The following is a 12,943-nucleotide window of genomic DNA, read 5'->3' on the forward strand; positions in this document are numbered from 1 at the left end:
GTTTAATTTGTACAAAAACTAAAATGTAAAGTAAGTATTTTTTGATATTAGTGAGCCTCAGAGGTTGCTAGGTGTATTTTGTTAGCTTTGGACACAGCCATGCTAGCTGCTTCCCTTCTGTTTCTAGTCTTTGTGCCAAGCTAAGCTAACCGGCAGCTGGTTGTCACCTTATATTAATAAAAAGATCTTCTCATCATCCAATAGGCAACTTTTCCTTTTGAAACGCGTCTCAGATGCTTTGTCAAGATGTCATGTAAGACTAATTAAACACGACCGACCAAAGAGAAGGCTGAAAGGGAAACGTGCAGCACTTTAGCACTTTAGAAGGAACATAAATACCATCAAAAAGCACTGACATCAGAAAAGAGAAGAGCTGAAAGAAATTAAAATATGCATCATTTTCATGCCAGAGACTCACAGAACAGCCAAGGTTACAGTTCCATCTGTTTATTGATTAACTATAAAATATTGAGTTACTAAAACAATTTAAAAGAAACACTGATAAACATGGTTGCTGTCTGTAAAAAAAAAAGAATTTTTTTTTCTTACACATACAGTATAGGGCGACAGAATATATCTGGTTTCAGATTCATCTCTAAAATGTTTTCTTTTTTTGCATTTTTACAAGATTAGACATGTGTACAAAGTATATTCTGATAGCTTTTTCTCCCCTCGACAGTGAAGGATCATTTACAAAACTTAGATGATTTTTCTATTTATTTTCAAAATAATCTTTTTTTTTTTCTTTTCTGTAACAGGACGATAACGATACTGAAGGAACAGCAGACGAAGAACCAGCCTCCAGTCCACCTCTCTCTCTCTCTCTCTCTCTCTACCATTCTCTCTTTTGCCCTCTCTCCCATTCCTCTCTCTCTCTCTCTCTAGCAGCTAGCTCCCAGTGCCTGTCAGCAGTATTGCTTGAGAGGCGTGGACGATTGTTCAGAGAGGGGAAGCAAGGGGGGAAATTTATTACAGAAACATGCAAAGAAAAGAAAAGAAAAGAAAAGAAAAACAAAAACAGAGAAAATTAAAACCAGAGAAAAAAAACAACAAACAAAAACAAAGTAAAACACGTAAATGGTGATAGAAAGAACATGTATAAAGTCAGGCTCTTAAAACATGACACCAAATGAAAATGAAGGCGAAGTGGGGAATAAGTGTGTGTGTGTGTGTGTGTGTGTGTGTGTTGGACCCTGTTTGAAGGCCTAAGGCTGGGCTTTGGATGGAGTTAGGGGACAAATAGAGATCGGTAGGCAATAACACACACCATATAGGGTTACAAAGGTGTTTAAGTGTACGTGTGTGTGTGTGTGTGTGTGTGTGTGTGTGGTAATACAAGGGGATAAGAGCGTGATGTCTTATCAGTCTCTCACTCTCACACACACATACACAGACAAAAAAGTGCTTTAGCAGCTCCAGGGGTAAACAAAGATTCAGAACGGAGCACTTTAACTTGTTCACTCTGCAAACACTGGTACGACCTGTCTGTCCATGACACTCCCACGGCCGCAGATACGTTTCCGGCCGACTTTCAGTCAAAACTTTTGAACTCTCGTCTGCAGACATTTGAGTTTCAGGCAGGAGATCTTGTGTCTGGTCTCGGCCCGAAAGGGAGTCGATATATAAGAGCAGCAGCTGGACGAGCAGCTGGGGCTTTAGCAGATAAGATATTCTGGCATCAATTGATCGAGTAATCTCAGAAAACAGCACATAGAGTCACTCTGTACCTGTTAAACCACTTTCAGCACTAACAACTAGCAGCAAATTACCAACCTTATCTTTACTGGGTGGCTATCATGTCTGGATTTGAGAGAAATGTGCACTGAAATGCTGCTGTACTGGCAGACGTCTTTTGTCATTTAGCGGGAAAATGTCACATTAACACCTTGGGTCGTCCTCCAGACGTCACGCAGCCATCTCAACGTGAGTAAAAATATGATATAGCCTACATTAAAATCAGACACATCCAGAGAAAACCAAAAGATCTCAAGATAGTAGAAAATATTAAACCTATTGAATATCAACAAGACAATCTTCAATCTCTGCAGCGAAGCAGAGAGAGGGCAACGTGGTACGAAACATACAAGAAAATCAACATGATAATCACAGATATATAAAGTATATACAGTATACTATATACTGTATATAGATACTGATATATCTGATACACACTCTATACACAATAGTGTAGCTAAGTGGGTTAAGAGCTCAGGAACGGAGGGTTGTTCAAACTATGAATCACAAAGAAGAAAGATGTTTCCCAACATCAGCAGACTGGAGAAAATACCAATCTGACTTCTCCGCAGCACCTACAGGAGCCGAGGATAATGGCGGGAGTATGGGGGGGGGGCGGGACCTAAGAGAGATTTGGCGAATCATCATCATAAGGCCTGGGAGAGTAAGGCCACCCAAACGCTCACAACCCTGAGCACGACATTCAACAGTCTCACTCTAACAACGGTTAAACTAGGCACATAGAAATAATTCATAAGCAGCTAAGAGAAAAAAGAACAACGTGTAGAAGGGACGTGGTCGCATGTGTCTGTTTGTCCATGGGGGGGGGGGGCGTCACCGGCGTGCAGAGGAGAGGCAGCGAGAGAGGCGGGGGGGGGGGGTTAAGCAAATACTCTAGGAAGACATACACGACTCCCAGTCACACGGTCTCCTCTGCAGCGGAGCTCATTCAAAGTGCACTCATGTCAAATACGATTGCTTGGAGGGCGAAGTGTGACCATAAGAGGTTCAGATGGACGTCCATAAAACAGCAGAAGCAAAAGAAATATATATTAAAAAAAAAAAAAATACATCTCACACAGGACATTTGGAGGTTGCAAACGCTGCAGCGAAACTGAATAAATGAAGCCAAACTGTGGACGATGAGTGTTAAAAATTGAATTATGTTGATCTAATCAGAGCTGGCAGCTTCATACTGCACATCGGTGCCGTGACCTTGATGCATCTTGGCCTGACTGCAGCGTTTGCAACCCTGGAAACACCTTTAAAACAAAAACAAAAAAAGGAAAAATCCACCCTCTGGGAGTCCTGCACTGTTATACCAGCTCGTCTTGTTCAGTGCATTCATGGAGTTACTTTGGAAGGTTTTACTTTACTTGGTTAACCTGATTAACAAGAAAAAAAAGAAAAAGAGGGATGTCCTACATTTCCCAGAATTCTTTTCAACACCACCCGGACGGGCCTAAAGCGGCACCTCCTCTCGGACCCCCCCCCCCCCCCCCCGGTTCTGTTGCTCCACCTCAGTGCAAAACGGTGAAAACAACAGAACGCAAGATGCATCGCCACCAGCAGCTGGTTTTTGTGTCGTAGTGTTTAAAGTGTTCGTGGGTAGATTTTTCCTTTCAGAATGAACTCAAAGATGAAAATGGGAAGTGCTTTTAATAGTACACAATTCCTTCCTCTCTCTTTAGCCTGAGTCTCTGAGGGAGTCAGAAGTTTGAGTAGCACACGGGCAGCTGCCCGGGTTAGGATTGTCAAGGGGAATTGAAGGGGTTAAATTAAAGGAGCATAGACTCTAAGTGTTTTTAAGTGCTCTCTGTTGGACAGCAAAAGGAGGGAGTCTCTACCTCTCTCTCTCTTTCTGCGCATCTCTTTCTCTTTTTGCATCTGTCTGTCGCTCCTGCTGTTCTATAGATACATTTATATGACTGTAACATGACTGTAACATCACCACGGCAACATCATAATCACAACGTCACACCACCGGCGCGTGCACGCGTGCGCGTGTGTGTGTGTGTGTGTCCGTCTGTCCGTCCTGTCGGGGCTGGGGGAGGACGGATGGACAGACACGGGGGCCTCTCTCCTGTATCATCATTCACAGTTCATTAAAGCTTCTTGACTGTTTACCTCTTTAGAAAAAAGTACTCTGACATAAATCTATTACATGAAAATAAAACACTCATATTTTCCTCTATATAACTGTGAGTGTGTGTGTGTGTGTGTGTGTGTGTGTGTGTTACATGGGGGTGAGTATTTACATGTGTCTGTGCATGTGAGTACGTCTGTGTTCGTGTCAGTTGTATTTACATGTAAAAGGAGACTGAAGCGCTCGCGTGTTGTGAAACTTTCCCCATGAACACGACGAGCGCGACAGTTTGTGTCGATGGAGTCTGTGTGTGCAAATGTTTCCGGAGACTTGTTCCTTTTTTAATACTGTCTGTAGTGTCTCCTGTCTCTGTAGTAGTAGCTGTTCGTGACAGTCCGTCTCGAAGTGTATCATGGTAAATCGGAGCAGTTGAGTTCGTCGAGTCACGTCTGCGAAAAAGATCCATCATGACTGAAGATCAGTGATTAGACTTGGAGGGACCACGGGTCGGGTTTCCACTCCTAGTGAGGTCCACGGTTGGTGAGTCCGATCACAATTTGGTGTCAGCAACTCGTAGCGTTTAGCAGATGACCGGGACTCCGTCGGTGTTGAAGATCATGCCAGTGGTGGGTTCGTACGTGCCGGCCAGGTAGTAGAGGTCCTCGCTGTCGGCGTAGCGGCGCGTGTGCGTCATCTGCTCGTACTCGTCCACGCTCACCACCAGGCACTTGTGGCTGACCGTCTGCACGTCGTTCTCGTCGCTGTGGGACGACTGGTACAGGGCGCGCTGCGACAGACACACACATGCTTTCATTCTGTGACTGCTGTAGACTGTGTGTTGTGGATGGACACAGAATTATATAACACATATATTATTAAAAGTAAGTGTAAAAACAAATATAAAGCTTTACACGACAAGTTAGTTCAGACCAAGTAATTTGATTGGACGAGAGTCATTCCATGAGATATAAAAAACAGCACTGGGACTTTTAACTACATCACAGGTGATCTATTAACCATTAATCAACATGACATTAACGGTTGTTTTCTCAGTTTGTAACGAAGTTTGAAAAGAAATAACATTTGAATTAAATGATGTCTGGTCGTCAGAAGAGGATGAAGGGAACACCTGAGGTAACGTGTAGGCAAAGCAGCAAGCTAGTGTGCACTGTGCAGGTCGGGGTAATGTTTATGTGTTGCTTAGCAACAGTCCAGTGTCAGTCCAGTTGCGGAAGTATTTGTGTTGTCGTAGACAAATAAATGATAACGAGAGGGAGAGATGTTGGACTGAATATCAGCGCGGCTGTGATGCTGTCACAGGTACGAGGCCGCACGCCGTCAGCCAGTGAACATGATGTCATCATCTACATACTGTGCTGTAAACTGCTGCAGCATCACTGTAGTCATTCCTCTAACAGTAGCAGCTAAAGCATTTTAGCTAAAACACTAAAGCTAATAAAGTTAGATAGCTAATATTATATTTATAAGTTCAGGCACCACAACAGAAAAAGTCTCCAACTTTACTGCGCTGTTCTTGCTTTGTTTTAGATGTGTGTGATTGTCTCTTAGTGTTAGCTAGCTAACTCGGTTGCTGTTAGCTTGCAGGCTAAAATGCTTTGGCTAATCTTAAAATACTTTATACATTGATGCTACAGCGTAAGTTGCTTAACCAGCTGATTAGAGGTTAAAGGAAAAAGCTTTATATTCCCCTTTACAATCCACTTTAGTTTCATAACTAACAGTAATATTATTATTATTATTATTATTTTTAATTAAACAAAAACCTGGCATCAATAACCAGAAGACAAAACAACAAACACAGATCAAACTTAACACACACTAAGTGTTAACAAACCAAATGATGAACACAAACATAACATTACAAAATCAATCAGCCTCGACAACCTGAATAAAATATTAAAGAATAAATAATTAAGAAACCAATCAATCAAGAATAAACTAACAGTATTATTTATTTATATATTCACAATTATATTTTTGACCTGTCAGTCTCAAGTTTCCACACCGTCTAAGATGCCCATTAGTCTGTTCCATGGTTATATAAAGAACCTCAGTGTTTTTAAAGCCTGAGCAGCAGAACCGGAGACCACAGGTGCAGCAATCAATTCTCCTCTTACCTCCATGAAGTCTTTCCTCTGGATAGACGAGTGCAGAGCTGCTGGTAAAGACTGGCTGCAGATCTGATCCCAGTTCTGGAGAGAAAAACAAGTCTTACACTTAGGGAAAAAAAAAAAAAAATATATATAAAAAAAATTCAGTCTGGTGTGAAAGAAGTATCATGATTCACTCATTCGATAAGAAACAAATAGATAAACGTGATTATAGGAGGTGACATTGAGTCAAATAAGTTCGACCATGAATAAAAACCCTCTTACCTTCTTGTCAGTGAGTTTCTTGCCGGGGTTCGTCTCCTCCGGGTGATAGAACCAGTTGACCCTGACCACCATGTTGCTGCCCCAGGACTCCCACATGCTCTGGATGCGGCCGATGAAAGGCAGGTTGGGCCGACCGGCGGACAGGAACACGGCGCAGTCACCGATGCGGATCATCTCTCGGCCGCGAACGATGGCCTTATAGAAGAGCTTCTTCGCTTTGCCCTTCATGCCGCGTCTCTGGAAGGGGGGGGGGGGTCACAAGAGGACAAGCTGGTCACAAAGTGAAGGGGGAAGGGGGGTGAGAACATTTCATTTTTCTAATTGCGTGGTGTCCGTCCTCACCTGAGTGGGTTTCCCAAACCACTTCCAGAGCTGTCTGGCTGGAAGAAAAGCAGAGATCTTGGGCCTGTTCTCCACACTGGGGAGCCTCTGACGTTTAGCCAGCTCCTTGGTGGTGGGGAGGTGGACCCCCTCTCTCCGCTTTGGTCTCCCCACTTTCCCCTCTCCTCCACTGGGCTTCGGTTTCGGGGGCCGACCCCTTTGACCCGAGCCCTTCCCCGTGGCCGGTTTCCCAGATTTAGCGGGAGCAGGAGCAGCGGGAGCCGGAGAGGTCGACGGGGAGGGAGATTCTGAGGGAGGCGACAGCTCCTCCTCCTCCTCCACTTTCACCTCCGCCTCCTTCTTCACATCCTCTTCCTCCTCTTCTTTCGTCTCTTCTTTGGGTTTGTCCTGCGCCGGAGGCGGGGAGACGGGGCCTGGCGGAGGCGTGGGGGTCCTCTCTTCATCTGAGCTGCAGGACGAGTCGTCGGTGGAGGAGGAGGACGATGAGGACGACGACGACGAAGAGGATGAGGAGGAACCAGAGCAGGACGAAGAGGAGGAAGAGCAGCTTGAGGTGCATTTCTTCTTTTTCTTCATTTTCCCTTTCTCGCCTTCTTCCTCTGACTCGGAGCTGCTGCTGCTCTGAGACTCCTCTTTCATCTTTCTCTCCTCTCTTTTCTCCACCTCCTTTCTCTCTTCTTTTTTAACTTTCTCCTCTCTGGCGTCCACTTCCTGTCCTCTACCTCCACTTCCACGGCTGTCCGTCTTCTCCTTCGGCAGCATGGGCGCTTTGTAGGCGGAGTCTTTCTCTGGAAGGCTGGAGTCTCTCTCTGGAGCCCGCGGCTTAGCTTTTAGCAGCTTTTGATTGGCTGAGGCCGTGGTGATGGGGGCGTGATCTCGTCTGACGCCCCGACCCTCTAGCAACATCAGGGCCTTGGTCTTCTTGGTCTTGGGCGAGGTGACACCTTCATGGTCCAGCTTCACGAGGGGCTCCGCTGACAGGGACTTCCGCCTCACCGCCGACCCCCCGTCGTTCTGCCCCGGGCCGGGCTTGGGCCTGGAGATGGAGCTGGAGCTGGAGCTGGTTCTGGAGCTGGAGGAGAGCTGGTCAGACGGCATCTTTAGTTTGGGTCTGGGGGCAGATGACGACGACGACGATAATGAGGATGATGACGACGATGAAGGTCTGGGAGCGAGAGAAGAGCCGGGCTTGCCTGATGATAGCCGGGAGATGGGGCTGGGAATGAGCCCGGAGCCGAGGCTCGGTCTGGAGCTGCTGTGATGGTCCGAGGAAGGTTTAGTTTTGGGTGTGGAGGCAGAGGCCGGCCTGGGCGTGGATGACGCACCGGGTTTGGGCGCAGCTGACGTCGCCATGGGTCTGGACATGGGTCTGTTGGTGGTGGGACTGACGCTGCTGGTGCTCTCCCTCTCCCTCTCCCTCTCCCTCTCCCTCTCTCTCTCCCTCTCTCTCTCTCTCTCTCTCTCCCTCTCTCTGCGCTGGCTGTTGTACGAGCTGAGGTTGGGCTCGCTGTACAGATCCACAGTCAGGACTTTCCCGTAGGTGGAGGGGTAGAGGGAAGGAGGGAGAGCACGGGCCGGTTTAGAAGCGGGAGGCTGGGCCGAGCCGCTCTTCCTGGGCACCGGGGAGGGAAGGGTGGGGCTGCTCGCGGGGGACGTGGTGGAGCTTTTGCGGCCCGGTTTCGTCTGTGTTCCCATCGTTGGCCGGGACGCGGGGCGGGGCTTCTCCTGACCCGCCTTCTGGACGGAGGAGGTCCTGTCCTGGGCGGGCTTCGCTGGAGCCTGGGGTCTCTCTGCAGGCTGGGTGGAGGAAGGTGGAGGATCGGTTTTCTCCCGGCCATCCTGGTTCACGGAGGTCTCTGTGGGAAAAGAAACACAACAACTTTATATTTGACCAAACTGTAAACGGGTTAGACAGTTACAGTGGATACGCTGATGTTTTCATTGTGTGGCCTCGTGATTTTTTGTGGTTTGCAGCAGAATGGGAGACATAACTATTTCTGAAATGAAAACATTGCACTGAAGAAATGCTTATCCAGACAAAACAAGGGCGGCGTCAGCGAATCAGACACGCAACACGCCACGTATTACAGCAGTGACACGTCAGAGCAACAGACTCTCAGCTTCACTGAAGGTTTGAGCAGATTCATTAAACTGATATGAGACACGACACACGTGGTCAAACATGATGAAAGATGTTCCGTGAGCGTGGAGCTATTTTCGTTGGTTCTGTTGCTTTAGAAAAGACGCATCAAAGATACGAACGTGACGCAAAGTATTTTTGAGTTTCGCTCTTTAATGATAAATATGTTTTTTTTTTAAAAAAAGTAAAGACAGAAAACGAGCCGCAGTGGAACTAGTTTCTATTATTATTCCTAATAATCAGCACAAATGAAGTGAAGTTCCAGCTGCTGGGTGAAACACCGAGCACCGATCTGTCTTTACGGCACATTAAGCTCCAGCGTGTGAGGAGACGTCCTTTACTGCTCCCATGGAGTCACTCAAAGAGGAAAAAAAAATTTTAAAAAAAGGGGAAAGTGATGACGGTACTTAATGCACGTTGGATCAGTTTCACTTCAAGCACCTCCTCCGTTATTTTCTCCTCCTGTGGGAAACGTTTTCTTTAATAAGTCGAACAGATCCGACACTGATGGTCGGACATTTCTGTGTCTCTGCCGACAGTGTCAGAATAAATCTATCAACCGCTAAACTCTTTATATGTTTTTATATTTGCATCTGTATGTTACTGTGTATAGTATTTCTAAATTTCTCTTATTTATTCTAGATTCTGTTTCTGTTCTTATTTTATTTCTTTATTACTTCTTTATATTTCCTCTTGTGCTGATGTGTCAATAAAGAAGCAGCGGGTTGCTTTTATTAATCCCTGTATCGATCCCTGGGAGGTTCGATCAGCTCACCTGGTTTGGGTTTGGGTTTGCGACCGGGTTTTCCTTTGATCTTGGGAGCGCTCTCCTCCGGCTTGGTTCCCGCCTCTTTGCCCTCTTTGCTGCACTTGCGGACTCTCCTCCGGGAGCAGCTCGCCACCAGCAGCGCAGGGGACGGTTCGGCGCCTGGACAGAGGCACAGAGGGGATTTAACCGACATGCTTCTGGTATAAAAAGAAAAAACGTATAAGAAGGCGAGATGTCGTCTGTTCCCGGCTGACACCATTATGTCTGTTTGACTGCGCTCATCTCCTCACACAGCTTCAACATCTCGCTTTGCAAAGAGCAAAATATTTTTACCAGCTTCTAACGAGCAGAAATCAACAAAAACATGGAAACATTTTATTTTTGTATTTTCATTTTTGTAAAGTGCGTCGAGTTGTTTCTCCTTTTGGAAGTTCTGTTTTCCTCAATGGATCTGATGTGAAACTCCTGACGCCTGAAACAGGAGTTACACATTCACATCCACTTCAACAATTAGTGTGTGTGTGTGTGTGTGTGTGTGTAGGACTATGACCTCCCTGTCTGCATTTGCATGAATGCTATTTCTGTTTGTTGATGCTTTTTGCATAAGTTACAAGAGCTGCTAATTTACACACACTAATGTAAAGTAGCAATACACTGGAGTGTGTGTGTGTGTGTGTGTGTGTGTGTGTGTGTGTGTGTATACCCTCTTCTCCTTCCCTGTTTCAACAGAGAACTGAGAGCTGCAACAGGAAAAATCTAGAAAGATCATGATTGATCATGAACTCATCATGACCTGTGTGTGTGTGTGTTGTGTGTGTGTGGTGTGTGTGTGTGTGTAGGACTATGACCTCCCTGTCTGCATTTGCATGAATGCTATTTCTGTTTGTTGATGCTTTTTGCATAAGTTACAAGAGCTGCTAATTTACACACACTAATGTAAAGTAGCAATACACTGGAGTGTGTGTGTGTGTGTGTGTGTGTGTGTGTGTGTGTGTGTGTGTGTGTGTGTATACCCTCTTCTCCTTCCCTGTTTCAACAGAGAACTGAGAGCTGCAACAGGAAAAATCTAGAAAGATCATGATTGATCATGAACTCATCATGACCTGTGTGTGTGTGTGTGTGTGTGTGTGTGTGTGTGTGCGTGTGTGTGTGCACGCTCACAGTGGATCTTGTAGTCTGGCGGCAGCAGTCTGATGTGGGAGAGGGGGATGCGGCCTGTGTCGCCATCGTCAAACTCCACGGTGATCAGATCATCATTCTCGTCAATATCTGAACTTCCTGTTTTGGGGAAAAACAACATTTTAATTTGAAATTTTTTTTTTGTTGCAAATAAAAACAGTTTGTAAGATCCGTTTGATTTGTTGATCTGTCACTCGTGTTCACTGCAGCAGAGCTGCCTGAACGCAAAGGTTTGTTATGTAACACCTGCTGTATCATGCACTGAAGGATCTTTTACATTTGTTTGTGCTGCCAGCTACAATTAATCTGTGCACATAAGAGGATTATGGATCGTATCACGTGAGTGGCCGAGGGTGTGTGTGTTTCCGTGTTACCGTTGACGACGGTGCCGGGGTAGAGGCAGCGGTACTGCTGGCTCCAGTAGGCAGCGATGCGGGTTCCCTCTGGGAGATAGCGCACGGACGGAGGCTTCACATCGATGATCTGCACGGACGGAACGGACAGTCAACACAACGCGGCGTTCGGCCACTCTCATGCACACACGTTATCACGACCTGTGAGGTACGAGACAGAGATGTGCAGACGGTCTACTCACAGCTTCCTGCAGCAGTTGTTCCAGGCAGTAGATGTGTGGTCGGTTCCCTCTCTCCCCCTCCACCACCACGCTGTATCTGCAGGGAGGAAGCACCGCAGGAAAGGTCAGGGGTCAAAAGTTCAGGGTCAGTGCAAAGCCTGAAGCCTTTTTTTTTTTTAACGACACAGTGAGACAGTATCCAGACTCACGCCGTCTTTCTCTGAGGAGTAAATTGTCTCTTTAACAGACACAGCGAGTCCTTATCTGGAGTCTGGCTGCTCTGATGTGTGGCAGGACGGGGGAATGTGCCGTCTTCTTTTACAAATAAAATCTACAGTACCTCGTCTCTGGACTGAACTCTTGTCTGGCATGGAGCGCAGCGAGCACCCACTCTCCCCCGCCAAAATAAATCCTGTCTGAAGAGGGATTAAGTTTGTTTGTTTTTCCTTTAATTAAGCATCTATTCCGCTCAAACTCAAACACATCAAGGAACCTGTCTGATACGATTTCTGCTTTTAGATGTTTTATTACGGAAAGTGTTTGAAACCCACGGCCGAAGTATTTAATAGGACTTCACTTTGAGAACCCCCCCCCCCCCGGCTTTATGCTAAGCTAACCAACTGCTGGATTTAGCTTTAAATTTTTCACATAGAGACGTGAGAGTGTATCCTGACTTTGGACAAGAAGGAGAACGAAACTATTTCCCAAAATGTCAAACTGCGGTCGAGAGTTAGAGTTAAAATCCCTGTTTGTGTCGTCGCATGAATGAAAAACGAGCAGGGCTTTGTAACAGGTCACTGCGGTTTGTATCTGCAGACTGTATCAGGTACTTCTCAAATCAAGGACAAACTTCGGAGGCAAAAGAAAACTGGAGCACACTGATTGATTTGCAGCTTTTAATAGTGCGAACAGATGTGTGTGTGTTTCCTCTATTAAAGGCTGCACATCAATTACACTGCTCTGTTTAAAAGATGAAACGTGGCCTCGTGTGTGTGTGTGTGTGTGTGTGTGTGTACTCACATGTCAGGGGAGTGTACAGTGTTCACATGTCCGGCGTACAGTAGTTGGTCGTCCATTGGGATCAAAACTCTGAGTCCGTCCACCAGAGAATCCTTCTCCAACACACACTGCACCGGAGCTGAGCACAACAACACATGCAATAAGTCAGTAAGTGTGTGTGTGTGTGTGTGTGTGCATTCCAGACACTTCCTGTTTGTGCGTACTGACCGGGTGTGGACGACCTCTCAGAGACGCTGTTGCTGTGTGGTGGGAGGAGTTCGTCCTCGCTGAAGCTGCTGTCCTGGTTGGGTTCAAAGTCCTCGTCTGCTGCCATGCTCTCCATCAGCCGGCTCACCGCTCCCCTGGAGGGCTGCGCACACACACACACACACACACACACACACACACACACACACACACACACACACACACACACACACACACACACACACACAGGGGTTTTAATTTCACTCCACTATCTACTGCTATCCATGTAAGGAAAATAAGATCAACTGTCTGCATTAACATGAATCTGTTTTCTTGTGATTTTCTCACAAACACCTGCCTGAGGGACGAACCTGACTTTTTTTTTGCTGTTATTTAAAGTTAATTTGCAGCAGCTCGCCAAACCACCAGGCTGACACGCCACAGATTAAAGGGATAGTTCAGGTTTTGTGACGTGGGGTTGTGTGAGTTCGTCATGAATAGTGTTTTAGACACTTTT

The 12,943-nt window shown here is 46.2% G+C and overlaps 1 protein-coding gene across 3 annotated transcripts in view; it reads right to left on the reverse strand.

Annotated features, from left to right (window-relative positions):
- Window positions 1-431: 431 nt before the first annotated feature.
- Window positions 432-12,943, reverse strand: part of tnrc18 (trinucleotide repeat containing 18) — a 52,315-nt gene continuing 39,803 nt past the window's right edge. For all 3 annotated transcript variants that reach the window (XM_056402108.1, XM_056402106.1, XM_056402107.1), the window contains exons 21-30: window positions 12,448-12,589; window positions 12,241-12,358; window positions 11,242-11,317; window positions 11,021-11,129; window positions 10,629-10,745; window positions 9,474-9,626; window positions 6,559-8,414; window positions 6,217-6,453; window positions 5,959-6,033; window positions 432-4,607 (exon numbers count right to left, since the gene is read on the reverse strand). In XM_056402108.1, the coding sequence (XP_056258083.1) occupies window positions 4,401-4,607; window positions 5,959-6,033; window positions 6,217-6,453; window positions 6,559-8,414; window positions 9,474-9,626; window positions 10,629-10,745; window positions 11,021-11,129; window positions 11,242-11,317; window positions 12,241-12,358; window positions 12,448-12,589 (3,090 nt within the window). In that variant the 3' untranslated portion in view covers window positions 432-4,400. The remainder of the gene's footprint in view (window positions 4,608-5,958; window positions 6,034-6,216; window positions 6,454-6,558; window positions 8,415-9,473; window positions 9,627-10,628; window positions 10,746-11,020; window positions 11,130-11,241; window positions 11,318-12,240; window positions 12,359-12,447; window positions 12,590-12,943) is intronic.

The sequence above is a fragment of the Seriola aureovittata genome, chromosome 17 (genome assembly GCF_021018895.1).
Source record: "Seriola aureovittata isolate HTS-2021-v1 ecotype China chromosome 17, ASM2101889v1, whole genome shotgun sequence".
NCBI lineage: Eukaryota > Metazoa > Chordata > Actinopteri > Carangiformes > Carangidae > Seriola > Seriola aureovittata.